Here is a 14,099-nt window from a genome sequence, read left to right as displayed (position 1 = left end):
AGGAACCTTCCCCCAAAGCAACGCTGTAACCCGAAGGAAACGTTTCCTTCACAGGAAGGCGTTTCCATAGAGCTCATCACCAAAGTGACCTTCACCTCCAAGCTCATTTAAGCCGAGAGGAGTGAAAAGGGAGCGCAGATGATCCAGCCAGTTCCCTAGGTTGCTCATCTAACTAAGAGACATGGGAACAGAAAGGTCACACTTCAGCTCCTGGAGGAGAGCCAAGTACTTCTAGCCCAAAAGGAATGTGAGAAGTGCTAAAAACAATAAAAGCTAAACAAGGAAAGCAAGGAAAAAGTCATTCTTACTGAGACCTAATCCTCGTGCATTTTTATTCAAGAACCCGTGTTGTTTGTAGGCTGAAGCACTTTGTCTCCTCACCTCGCTCCCCTCCCTAGTACGTGCCGCGGCTCTTCCAGCCGTGCCGTCCAAAGGACACCCAGCTTCCTTGCTGCAGCGGGGGTCTCTGAGGGTGGCACATCAACGGACACAGGTACAGGTGATCTTGGTACACCCACAGAAGTTTTGCAGTCGTGGCCAGGTAGCAGGGAACATGTGGTCAGCCGCTCCGGTGCTGCTTGTCCAGCCGCTCCAGGGCAGCGTGGGGCCCGGTGGACTTGCACCCAGGGTCACAGAACCCGGTTCACCTCCTCTGCTCACCTCGTTCAGCCCTCTGGGGAGCTGAGCAGTCATGCTTTTCCCTAGGTATCTGGCATACCACTAGAGCATCTCCATTGCCAATTAGGCCACCCACCCACTTGCATCCGTCCCCAATACAAACCCTATTAGCAATAAACAAACAGTTGAAATGCCAGCCAGTGCCTGGGAAGAGCCCTAGACAACTGCATCCAACTGAGCGAGAGCAGGGAAGAGCTGCCTTATGCAAACCAGGATGGGCAAGAACCGAGTCTGAGGCATCTGCTGATCAGGGCAAGGGCCAGGCAGCCCATGGTCCTCCTACTGGTGCATTACTCAGCTTGACCCATACCCGGCTAGTTTGCAGGCCAGCGCGGCCTTATCTTGCTGAATTTCACATCACCAGGCTGTTCTCAGCATCACACAGACACCAAAAGCTTCACAGTGTGTTCACAGGACGCGTTATCTTGGCAGCCTTCAACATCACAGTAAAGGGCTCTTCCAGCTGCCTAACTCCAAGCTTTCTAACTTTCCTTCTTTGGATGCTTGCAGGAAAGGTCCAGTGTGAGGCTGATGTCCAGCTGGACTTTGCTCAAGTCCCCAAGTTGGACACAGCCTAAGAAATGCAAAAGCCGCCCAACGCTGCTCAGATGTCTTCATAACCCGTACGTAGCACCTTGCTCCCTATGAGGCAGCCTGAGACCCTTACTGCAGCCCGTCTCCCAAAGCCCCTGGGTTTAGTCAGGCAGCCCCACCGCTCACCCTCCACAGAAGGGGCCACCCGCACGGAGGAGGGCTCGTGCCCTCTGTGCTCTCCCCTTGTGCTAAGCCCCTGCCAGCGGTTCAGGATGTGCTGATGCAACCACAATTCATCGTCATGGAGACAAGAAGCCTTTTCCTCTCCAAACCCAGTCTAAGGGCTTGGATTACAGCCTCTCCTTTGCGCTGGGAAGAGCAGAACGGGGACAGTTGTGTCGCCTCCATGTGCCCCAGCGTGCACCTCAGGCACGTCAAAGCCTCCCTGCTCAGGGCATCAGGGCATCGCATCCCCCCCAGCGCCAGGTACAGCCACAGAGGTGCCCTGCCTCACATCCCTCCCCTGCATCCACCGGCAGCCGTCGAAAGCACTCGTCTGCGTACACATCCCTCCTCATACGCATTTCCGTAAGGCTCTCCCCATCTCTCTCCCCTCCACCAGGTCACAAACAGCCAGAAGGTTTACACTGACAATTTTCCACAGGTGACCAAAACCACGAGCTTGCCAGCAAGGTGGATAAACCATAACGCATCTTCAAGAAGGGGAACAAATCAGTGACCCTTCTTAACGCTAGCCTCGCTCGGAGGTGCAGAGCCAGCAGCTGCCCGGACGGAGTGCGGGAAGTGGGGACACACCAGCCACAGGCCTAATACCCCCTCACGTTTCCGGATTTAACCACAGGCCAGCTGCTGCCGGCTGCTGCTGCTTGCCAGGCTCCCCGAGGAGCCCCCGAGGGGCAGGCAGCCGTGCAGGGAGGAGACGGGGCCTTGCTGCTCCCCAAAGACCTGCGAGGCCCTGAGGGCGACGGCTGCCCCGCTGTCCCAGCGGCACGCACCGGGCACAACGAGAAAAGGAAAGTCTCTGGCTTACCCTGACAGCACTCCCAGGACGAGGTTGAGGACAAAGAAGGATCCAATGATGATGAGGGGGATGAAGTACAGCCAGTTCCAGGTGGCTCCTAAGGCATCATTGGTCTGGAAGGGAAAATAAAAACAGGAGCGTTACTTTCGACACCAGCACAGCCAAGGGGAACCAGGGTCGAGGGTGCGCACGGGATTCGCAGGTGCAGAAAGGATGCTCTTTCCCCCTTCACACCGGCTATTTATTATATCTTTTACTCAGGGGCCGGGAGGCCCGGCTGCCCTCGCTGGCCCGGGACGGGCTATCGGAGACGGGAGCAGGCACCGCGCAGCCCTGGGCAGGCTCCCTCCCCACGCGTCCCCGGCAGCTCGACGCAGAGCTCCTCCGCGCGTCCCGCCGAGACGGGGCCGGGGAGAGGAAAGCGGGCCCCGGCCGCCGAGCGGGCGACGGGTTAAGAGGGAGAGACGCGCAGGCTGCCTTACAGCTGGGGTACGCTGGCGCCTGAACAAGAGGTTGCCAGCGCTCAGCCGTCCACCCGCAGGGGAAAGGAGCTGCCTTTGGCCATCCTGCCCCCAACACCTCCGGGCTCAGCCGTCCACCCGCAGGGGAAAGGAGCTGCCTTTGGCCATCCTGCCCCCAACACCTCCGGGTGGGTATTTTTGCTAATAGCTCACTGACACCCTCCCGCCCCCCGGGGATGTTATCTGGCCCTGGCCGAGGCTGCAAGGAGCCCAGAGAGCTCTAACCGCAGGGCAAAGCCTGACAGCAAAAAAGACTCCTTGGCAAGCCCTGCTCAATATCTCCAGACAATTACTCACGGAGGCTTTTAATAAAGCAGCGCCCGCTCCGTACCTCCCCGCCGCTTCGCCGGCCCCGGCCGCCCTGCCGCGCGCGTGCCGCCGGGCCGGGCGGCGATGCGGCAGAACGTGACTGTCTGGGGGAGGTGGCATCAATCTTGTTGCAACGAAAGACTCTTTCTTGCTTTTCCTTCCCCCCGCCCTCCCCTCGTGCTAATTAAGCCCTCGTCTTTGGCTGAGTCACTGGCACCACGTCTGCCCGCCGGCCGGCGCAGGAGCCAACTCGAGGCGCTGCAAGAGGAGAAGCGCGTCTCCGAGGAGGGTCGAGGTCCTCCTCAGATGACCGAGGTGTCATGTCAGCAGCAATGCCAGCCGAGCACCACTCTCCGGGCCCTGACGGTGTTTCCTCCGCACGAACCTACCCCGGCCGGGGGGGAGGCACCACCTCCTCCGTCAGCAAACAGGCGCATGCGGCAACTAGCGCGTTAGTCCTCGGAGGGAGGCCGAGGAGGGCCGGGCGGAGGTGGTAGAGCGGGGATTCAAACCTGCGTCTCGCCAGGCCTCCCCGGAGACGGGAGCGCTGGGAGCCGAGGCTGCTGTGCCATCCCCTCCTCCGGGCTCGGCGCTACCCAGGGCCCCGACACGGCAGCCCCAAAGGGAGCCGGGAGAGACGGGAAACGGTGCGCGGGACACCAACAGCAGGGCCAACGCTCATCACCGCCCTCCGGAGGTGCCCCATGAACCCTGGCTCGGGGTCGCTGCGCTCTTCTCCTATAGCGCCGTTCTTGGTGGCAACGGTCTTCGGGGTGTTTCCGTCTCCCCAGCCAGTGCCGAGCGTCTCCAGCAGCAGGCGGTCCGAAGGGAGCAGAGCACAGGGTATCGGCTCTTGCTCCGAGCCCGCTCCAGGCGGGTCACCCCACTCGCCTGCCCACGGGGAGCCCTCTCCCCACCTGGGTCGGCGCCACGCAAAGGGGCTCTGATCCGAGGCAGGGCCTTCGAGCAAGACGGTCGCAGTTATCAGCCCCACATCCTAGAGAGGAGCAAAGGGGACGAGTGCCCCCTCTGCAGCCCCCTGCACCACCGCACAAGCAGCGAGCCTCCCCCCGAGTGCAGAGCAGCCCCCCGGGCAAGCGAGCGCCCACGCCCTCCTCAGACCGAACGCAAGCCGGGCTCCAGACCCCACCAAGACGCAGCCAGGTACCTGCCGCCCGCTCTGGGGCCGCTCGCCTGCAAAACTGGCCCCATCCAAAAGCCACAGGCTTTCCCCACGGTCCCGGGCACCAGGGATGCAAAACAGATGAATTCCTTCCCAACAGGTGAACAAGACAACTTTCCCCAGTGCTTGGACCACTTCCATTCCTCCTCTGACCTTCTCCCCTCCAGCTGTGAGGGATCTCAGCTGCAGACAGGGTGGAAAAAGGGGAAGAGATGTAGGAGGCACAGGAGCCATGGCGAAATATAGAGGAAAGAGCTGGGAAGCAGGAGCTGGGAAGCACTCTACAGCAATAGCCGGTTGTACTTGTGCATGAAATACGTTTGAATAAAGAGCATGGTGCTAATTCCTGGGTGGAAGGGAGGAGAAATGACAAAGCCAGAAGAAAGAAGGGGGAGAGAAGGAGAAGGTGGTCTGCCGAGGCAGACAGCCCGTGCTGCTCCCAGACGGGCTGGGAGAATTGCCATCGCTGCGAAAAGCCATCAAATCACATCGCGAACGTTCTCGCTGTGAACGCACCGTTCGCGAGATGCTGGGAACAAAACCCAGGCACTGCTGGAGAAAGGGAGAGAGCATGTGTACGGCAGCAGTCAAATCACTCCAAGGAGATTTAAAGAGAGCTTCTGCAATTGCATGGGCAATTTCTTTCTCTCTGCCCACCAGCTAAAAGAGAGGTGACCACTTAGCAGCAGATTACAAGCAATTTCTCTGGGGTGATCGGCTAGTGACACCAGCAGCAATTCCCAGGCTGCCTCTTCCCCGCTGCAGACACCGCCGTGCTTTACAGGCACAGCCAAACCTTGCAGCATCTGGAGCCCACAGCTGGGGAAACTGCGGCAGGGGCTCAGCACAGCCACGCTGGGGCAGGCCGATCCTGCGCCCAGAGCTGGGCACCGCTGTGCCAGCCTGCACACTCCGCTGGCAAACCAGGGAACAGCCCTGACCATCGCCCCTGCTCCGACCAGCCGCGTGTGTCCCCTGGCTGACACCACCTTTGCTGGCATCCCCCAACCACAGGATGAAGCCTCCCAGAGCATGTCCAGGCACTCCCTACAAAGCCACATGCTGGAGTCGCCCAGCGAGGCAGCCTGGCCGCAGCCGGATAGCTGGGAGCTGCTCGGCCGTGACAACCGCCAGCTTTGTCCTTTTATTCCCCGAGGAGCCGGAGACCTGCTCCAGCCCCTATGCAGCACCCCTGCGGTGCACAGGCAGCCACAGGTGGCCAAGCGCTCGGCTGAGCGAGTTGCAAACGGTCCCCACTGGGGAAACGAGGGGCTATCTAGGGGCTTTGGGAAACGCATGAGCTGAGGGGCTCAGTGTTTCGCAGGCCCTGCATTTTCAGCAGCTTCTCTAGACCTTCACAGGGAGAGTGATCACAAAGGATCCAGTGCAACAGGACACCAGCACGCAGAACAGCATGTGTGCCTGTATGCATGTGCATACGTATATATTTATACGTATTTATATATACACATGTATATGTATGTATTTCCATCTTTCCACATTCAAAGCTAAAGCACGTCTGCCCAGGAAACCAAAGGAACCATCAAGCCTGGCCATATGTCCCGTTAATCCCGACACTTTGACATGCACTACGTTCCCTAGCTGAAGTCCAACAGCTTTGCCTTTGGGGGAGGATTTGGTCTGCCAGGGTCTCACAGAGCTGCCGAGTCCAGATCACTGCCATCTCACATCATGCCATCTCCCTCAGACTCCTTGGGAGCCCTACCTTAAAAGTCCGCTATTCCCCGTGGAAGGCTTATCCTCAAGCAGACGCTCTAATGGTTGCTCTAATTTTCAGCCTAAATTCATTTGTGGCCAGTTCATACCCATTTGTTCTTTTGCCAGCATCAGTGTTTGGTTTAAATAGCTCTTCTCCTTCCTGTTTCCCATCCTTATATATCTATAGATAGCGATCATGGTCATTCCCCGCCTTTACTTTGCTAGCCAAAGTCAGTCAGGTTCCTCTATTTTTTTCTTGTGTGACAGATTCTCTCTCCCTAATTTACCTAGCAGCCCCTTCCCTGCTCCAGCCCTGGCTCAGTTCATCTTCCCTGGCCATAGGAGACCAAAGCAAGCGATCTCGACAGGGTCCCACGACCCCGGTACAGCACCGCTAGCACTTCCTCGTGGCGCCTGCACGTCTTTGCTCCTGCACCTGCAGCCTGCTGCGTGGCTCTGCGGCCGTACAGTCACTTTGCGGTCTCTAGTTTATCCTCGTCCTTCTCCACACCAGCACTTTCCAATCAGAAGGACTTGGGATCCTAGGAGATTTCTTTGTTATTCTTCCCCAAGCCCGCGGCTTTGCATTTTTAACTGCATCCCATACCTCTTCCTCCAGGCCACGGTTCCTCCACCTGGGGTGATAACCTCCACCACGCCCCAGCTCAACAAAACTAGCCAACATCGTAAGCTTAGAGAAGCAACGTCTGCGTCCAGTCCCTGAGGAGCTCCATTGGCCGCCAGCAGCCGCGGCCTCCCCTCAGCACCATCCAGCACCATCTCCACGCTGCTCACTTCCTTGCCAGCCTCACAGCTCCTCTTCCACTTCTCATCTTCTCTCGTTCATTAACAGTTTCCCATACCAAATGCTTTACTACAGAGAGGAGCTCTGCGTGTTTCCTGTGCTTAGAAACCAGTTCTCCGATGCCAGGTTAGCCTGGCATGACCTACCTTTGGCAAACCCATGATTCATTTTCCTCTTTTGCCTTCAAAATCTGTTCTGAAATGGCATGCGATTGAGGTCAGGCTTACAGTCCTATTCCTGCCTGGCTTACTTTTTTCTTCCTCCCCCCGTTTTTAAATATAGGCATTACATTCGTTATTCTCCAGTCAGATGGTGCCTCCCCCAACTTGAGGGAGTTGTTAAAAATACTTGTTACCAGACCTGCCATTTCATGTGCCAGCTCTCTCCGAAGGCTGGGATGGAGCTAAGCCAACCGCCAGGCGGACAGGAGCAATGGTCTTGGCACTTTACCACCAAGCTCGGCTACGGTCATGTCCACTTTCTCCTTTCCCCCTACCCTCCGCGCTCAAGGAATAGCGAATGGTTCCTCACTTCTGCAAATAAGAGCAGGGCAAGGTGAAGTGGAGGGTGGGGAGATCTGGGTGCGGAGTCAGCCCTGGACGGATGCTTCACCTTGGCTTTTGGCACACACAAAGATGGAAGCAGGGAAAGGCTGCCCTTTGCAAGGTCCGTGCCTGCTTGACTTCTGGCCGCTCCCACATCACCTCCCTACTTGTTTAGTGCTAAGATGTAGTCCTCATTACTAAGCAGCCACTTTTTCCACCCCTTGTTGGCACCATTTATTCTTAATATTCCTCCTTAGGCAATTATTCATTGCCTTGGACCATAGCGCCTTCCTACATGTTCTTTCCCCTTGCTTAAGACAGCAGTAGGTTGCCATGCAGAGAGGTCAGGGTAGACAGAGACCACAGCTAATTTAATCCTCAAACTAAATGAACACTGTAACTCCTTTAATAAAAAAAAATTCCTCATTCATGTTCCTGGACTCCTTGCAATGCTGGGCTCCATGTGCTAGAGACCAGGCCCCTTTGCTAATCCATGCCCTTTGGGAAATTCAGGACCTGCCCGACAGGCTAATCTTAGTTTATTCTTCCCTTTAGTTTAAGGCAATTACCTTCCTGTTATGTACCACCCAAGTCTAAAACATCGTTACCTGTGCTCTTCCACGGCCAAAAAAACGTTGCCTACTGCATGCAGAAATAACTGAGCCCCCAACACAAGCAGCATGAGCTCGACAGTGAAAATGAGGGAGCTGGGGTTTCCCTGAGACACAAAGCCCCCAGTGGTGTTTCTCCGGCTCACCCCACTGCAGAGGTCCCAAGCCCTATCCAGCAGGAGCCAAATCACTGCACAGCACTGACCTACCCGCAGCGGACACGGCTTGTCCCTGCTGCCCTCACGCTTGCTAAGCCCAGGGGGCTGTGCCCTGCAGGCAAAGGCCTTTGGCCTAAAAATGACCCAACCTGTCCCCTTCCTCGTGTCGTGCTGGGAAACCCGTGAAAGAGCAGGAGCGAGGCCCAGACCTCACGAGGTGACATAGCCAGGAGGGCACACGCCACCATGGGTCTCCAGCTGGTGAAAGAGCTCCTTCCAGCTCACGGCAAGCACACGCTTCTCAATAGCCTGCTCGGAGGAGGAAATTACTGGTGCCGGGGAGAGTCGGTGGCCATGGGGACCGATTCCCGGGAACCCAGAGTGTGTCTATTGTTTCTGCAGCTCTTGTGTTTTCAAAGGGCGGGAAATGCACAGAGAGCTGCAAAAGAAGGTCTCACTCAGGGGGCTAGAAATCTAAAGAAGTCTAAATATATACGTAAGTGGAATGCAAAGCACAAGCTTGCAGCCCACACGTATCCTCCCTCAGGCTGCACTCGCATGGGAAACTTTCGGATTCCTTTGCTATAGGGAAAGGGGAAAAAACCCACAAACTCAGTCTCTCCTACCTAAAAATAAACATAAAACATGTTCTGCCTTTGCAAGTGTGCCTTTATGCGCCACCCATTTCCCAGTGGCTCGGGGAGAGGAATTAGGATCCTGCCAACCAAGGCAGCGTGCACTCAGCTTGTCTTGGGAGCAGTAAGATCTAGGAAGCCACTGGCCTCCATTCACACATCTGTGCTCTCTCGGTGACTCTCCAGTGTCTAGTAATAGGGCTGAGCTCCCACTTCAGCCTTCACCTGGAAGGTGGGTGCAGGGGAGGGAATTTCCTCCCCTCTACCTAACTACCTGTAAGAACTGTATCATGGAGATCACCACAACCAGCTCGGGTTGAATTTCGTCAACAGGCCTGCAAATCGCAGAGGAAAGAAAAGAAGGAAGAAAGACGGATGGATGGACAATCCCCTAAAGCGCGCAGCTACAAAAGTCTTCCCAACTGGGAAGACCAGGCACAGAGAAAGATGGCCCCTGCCGCAAAGCATTAAGGCCAAACAGCTCCGAGCAGAGACAAGAGATCCCTCTGCCCCCCTCCAAGCACTAGCAAACGCCTCCCTGCACACACTAATGTCCTGTGTTCAATTGAGCCCCCTGTCAAAATTCATCTGCATTAGGATAGAGCCCCTGCGATTTCTGTTTGAATCCAGACCAAACAACGCATAATTAGATTGGTGTAATATACAGTCATTACTGAAACCAACTGTCTGTGACCTGCTCGGGGAATAGATAGCGTTGCCCTAAGAGGGAAAAATCCAAACACACGCTTAGCCTGCAGTTGTGGGCATCCGCCAATCGCAGGGAAGGAGAAAACAGCCTCTTCTCCCGGGACGAGGGCTGTAGGGCGGCCCCCGATTCTGCTTTCATTGCTGTCCTTCTGCCTACGCATCTCCCACTCGGTGGCAGCGCCACCCCATAGGGACCTGCTACCGGAGCTGGAATCATGCTGCCCAGGGCTGCAGATACGGCCATGCCAGGCTGAGCGTCTCGGGCAGTACTTGGGGTGCGGGCAGGCTTTACTAGGCTGAGATGTGGTGCTCAGACCTCCACAACCACCACAGCAGGGCAGGAAAGGTCTATTCGTCCTTCTCTTCTGTGTAACGAGAAGGTTTGGGGAAGAAGAGGAAAGCTATTATCTCAGGAGGCTTTTCTCTAGCCCTGCATGCTTTTTTTTTTTTTTTTTTTTTTTAAATTCCCCAGCACTAGCCCAAGGCTTTCTACCTGCCTTAGAGGGACATCGGGACTGACGGGACAGTAGATGTGAAATCATCAGTACTTCCAAGATTTGCAGTCAGGCCCCCAACTTACCAACTCCCACTGCTCCTACCTCGGCGGCAACATGCACCATGCCCCGGCCCAGGGCAGAGCCATCGCTCCCTGCGCTGCCTCCCACGCCTCCATCCGCATTGCAAAGGCACGCGCAGACCAGCAGGTACAGCATCAAAATCCCAATATACCAGCCCAAAACAACAACAACAACACACCCACCACCCTACAGCCGATTCCCTGGCCTAGCCAGTCCCCTCGAGACCTTGACACCCGCTGCTGCTCCCCCCAGCACGGTAACAGATCTCTTTCTTCCCTTTAATAGCTGTAATTTGATCTGCCGCATGCAGGGCCATGCTTCACTGCCCGCCAGCCGTGCCTGGTATCCATCAGCGACCCCGGGGCCGTACAAGACCTGAATGAAAATGCTTTTCTTTCCCAAATTAGGTTAATGAGGAAATTGGTACATTTCCTTTGCAGGAGGAGGGCTGGCCCTCGGCGGGCCTGATCCTGCCGGGGCAGAGGCCACGGGCCGCAGCGCGGGGCGGCGGCACCTCCTCGAAGCTGGGGTACGCTTTGCTGTCAGGCAGCAGTCGACAGGCGGCCAGGCTCGAACCCGAGGCCGGACGTGGCGCGTCGCCTAGAGCGCGCTCAGCGAGTACCCGATGCTCTCAGGGAGGGTCCCCGAACTCCGGTCACAGGGCACCCGCTGCCAGCGTCCCCTCCCCGGGCAGCATGGCCACAGCCTGCTCGCTGGGCTGAGGGTGGCTGGTGGGGGTGCAAAACCCGGGGTGCAAACAGGCAGCAGGAAGCCAGGGATCCCCAAAAAGGGATGCCCCAAGTGGGTGGGGATCAACGTGCAGGTAAGAGGAGGAAAGGAGGAGATGGGGGGGGGGGGAGGAATCAATATAATTCATCTTTCTATTTTCCAAATGAAACATTTCCACTTTTAACTCCAAAAAAAAATGCACTGCTCAAAGCGTTACGAAAATTAAGCGTTTTGAAACAGTTTGAAACAAGTGCGGAGACTGATTTTCACTCTCCTCTACTCGGCTCTCTCGAGAACAATCACCCGGACAGAGGAGCACGGAGGCGAGTGGGCGCCTTCGGGGCCGGCCGGGGTGCTGCCAACCCTGCGGCGGCGCTCCTGCAGCCGGATCCCTCCCGGGCCTTCGCCAGCCCGGCCAGAACACCCCCCCCGGGGACCAGCACGCTCATTTAACCGCCTCCTAGGCGGGAGGAAGTTTTCCCTTGTGTAAGCGTTTGGTAAAGTCCGCCAGACTGCTCAGCCTTCGTTAAACCCGGCGCTCGGCCGCGGCACCTGCGTTTCCGCCCCGGGTCCGCAGCGCGGGGGTTCAGACGAGCCAACGCTGCTGCTTCGCTCGCTGGAGCCAGCGCCCGTGTGCTGCTGGGTCAGGAAGCACCTCCGCCTAAACGAAGCGGGTGGATGGGCCTTCGTGGCGGTAGGAGGGGGAAGGTTTTGCTCCCTAGAGCCAGGCACCCGCAGCAAGAACCCCCTGACGTTGGCCGAGGACCCCGACTCATCCCAATGTCCCCAAACATCCTTGCAACACGCAAGACGCCGACGCGGCTTGGCAAAGCCTCGCTGGCCCGCTCCGCTTTCGGTGCCTAAGCTCGAAGCCTGTAACTTCGTTAGCAGCTTTAAGAAGGCCCGGCAGAGCCGAGAGCCCCCCTGCAAAGCCCCCCCTCCTCGAGCCCGTCTCTCTTGGGCAGCGCCGGAGCATCGCTGCCTCGCCGACCCCAACGGCGGCTCCGCTTTTGGCGGCCGACGGGCTAGGAGAGAGACATCTCGCAGGGAGCTTTCGGCAGGACTTGCCTTCAAATCTGTGGATCCAGCAGACGCCGTTTGCTTCTTGCTGTGCCATTTCCAGCACGCGCGCGCATGCACGATGCAGGAACGCATGGCGAGCCAGAGAGGGTCCGGCTTTGCTGAGCGCTAAGACGGAGAAAGGAGCCAAGAAGTAGGGGGGGAAAAGGCATCCCCCCCACCCCGGGTCCTCGCACCTCTCCCAGCGGTCCCGCTTGCCTTGCTCCCCGGGGAAGGCGAGGGGAGCCCAGCTCTTGCCTAGCCCGGTGGACGGCGGCAGGGGGAAGGCTCAGGCGCTGGCCCAGGCTCACAGCGTGAGAGAAGCTGGGTGCGCTTCGCAGCAGGCCCGGCCTCTGTCCCGGGGCACAGAAAGGCCGGGGTGTTTTTTCCATCCGCCCTCCAGCGCCCGGCACATGGCGCTTGGCTGCCGCGGCCTCGGCGCTGCTGGGATCCGACTGAAATAGCTGCAGAGGTAATAAGATCTGTGCTTGCGAGCAAGCTGCTAAGAGCGCGCTGGGTGTTGATTAAATTTTCATACCTCCCGACAGGTTGGGTTTTTTTGGTTTTGTTTTGTTTTAATTTAAAACACACAAAAAGGGACTTCTTTTCCCTGCGCAAGTGCTCCAGCGCGAGAGCCTGGCAACGTCCCAGGGCCCGGAGGGCTGAAAAGCAAAGCGCTCCCCCGCTGCTACGCGTCTCTCCCACCTCCTTCAGTCCCCTGCCCCTCTCCCTCCTCCTCCCCTCTCCAAAGACACCCCTGTGTTTCCTGCGCTTCCCGGGCAGCCGCCGTTCTCGGGGGGCAGCTCCGGGAGGGAAGAGCAGCGAGGAGCAAGGCAGACATCTGCCGATGAGGTTTGAGAAAGGGGCCTAGGAAAGCCCAGGGGTTAGCACGTGCGGTACTGGGGCAGGTCGCTGCAGTTTTTGGCAGCCCTGTAACTCCTCTCCCGCTGGCCCCGGCTGCTCTACGAGCACCCCTATAACCCACGGCTGGTGCAGCTCTCACCGTTGGCCCAGGCACCCAAGGGCATCAGGCACAAACACCTACGGGAGAGACCATAGCAGAGGGGCTGCGACAGCTTTATCTGAGAAACAGCCGCAAGCAAGTGGGAAGGGACACAACGGAGTTAAGAGAAAGCAAGAGAGCAAGGAGAAGCAATGGCTCAAAGCATCCCACCTTCCAGCTCCTGAAAGCGCTGGCTCTGAGGGAGATTTCAGCCAAGCAGAGAAGCTGTGCCAGATGCGCTGCTCCAGCTCCGCGCACCCCCGGGCAGAAGCAAACTCCTCTTCGCCGTCGCTGCCCGGCCTCACCTTGGCTGGGGCATTTAGTTGCTCTGGCCTTCAGCTGCCTCATGTTAAAAGCAGGGGCAGCATTGCCCTCTCTCAGAACGGGAGGAAAGACGCACTCAGACCCGCGGGATGCTCAGGTCCTGGTTAGCAACGCGGCAGGGAGAGATGGCACTCAATGTAGGTGCTTCAGGGACGGCAGCTGAGTGCCGACCATCTCAAGCAGCGACTGTGAAACCCCAGGGATTTACGCCAATAAGAGGTCGGCAATCTCGTGCATACACACACACATAAAAATAACTGCTCTGCCTTTAAAACAGAATTCTCCTCTTAGTCCCTCCAAGGCCACTAGACTATTACAACCTGAGAGCTAGCAGGTAGTGGGAGAGCGGAGCCTTGTGCGCATCTCCGAGCTCTGTGCTCCGGAGTGACCGGTGATTTCACACACCTCCCTTTCCGCTGCCCCACTCACAGCTATCTAAACACACCCAATTTTAAAAGGGTGGCTGCTTCACCACGTTTGAAAATCAGGCTCCAACAAAAGATCTCACATTTGTTGCTTTATGCTTAAAACCACCCAAGTCACTCAAAAGTCCTCTCCTCTGCTCGGTAGCACAAAACCCAGACTTGCGCACGCGGCAAGATTTATTTTGAATGTAAATGGGTAAAAAGGCTGGATGCAGCGGTTTCGGTGCTCCTTCTGCACCCCACGCTTACCGCGGATCCTGCCCGTACGCCTTCTCTTCGACGGGAGCTCTCCCGCCTGGGGCAGAGCTGCTCCCCCAGCACCGACGTCGCAGCTCGCCGCGCTGAGCCCGTGGCACAGATCCGAGCCGGCGGCTCCCGGGCCGGCAGGACGGGCTCCCCTGGCCACCCGGAGCCAGCGCGAGGCAGGCTCCTCGCCGCAGCTTGTCTGCCCGCCTGCGCGCGCGCTGGGAGCACGTGGCTGTTGAGTCACGTTTACTGCAAATCCCGCAGCAGCTCCGTTCCCTGCTTTTTAC

The 14,099-nt window shown here is 57.6% G+C and overlaps 1 protein-coding gene across 13 annotated transcripts in view; it reads right to left on the bottom strand.

Annotated features, from left to right (window-relative positions):
- CACNA1E (calcium voltage-gated channel subunit alpha1 E) overlaps nucleotides 1–14,099 on the bottom strand; it is a 173,762-nt gene that overhangs the window by 70,509 nt on the left and 89,154 nt on the right. For all 13 annotated transcript variants that reach the window (XM_068951817.1, XM_068951818.1, XM_068951822.1 and 10 more), the window contains one exon: nucleotides 2,264–2,367. In XM_068951817.1, the coding sequence (XP_068807918.1) occupies nucleotides 2,264–2,367 (104 nt within the window). The remainder of the gene's footprint in view (nucleotides 1–2,263; nucleotides 2,368–14,099) is intronic.

The sequence above is a fragment of the Struthio camelus genome, chromosome 8 (genome assembly GCF_040807025.1).
Source record: "Struthio camelus isolate bStrCam1 chromosome 8, bStrCam1.hap1, whole genome shotgun sequence".
In the NCBI taxonomy this organism is placed as follows: domain Eukaryota; kingdom Metazoa; phylum Chordata; class Aves; order Struthioniformes; family Struthionidae; genus Struthio; species Struthio camelus.
This window is presented reverse-complemented; position numbering and strand designations above follow the sequence as displayed.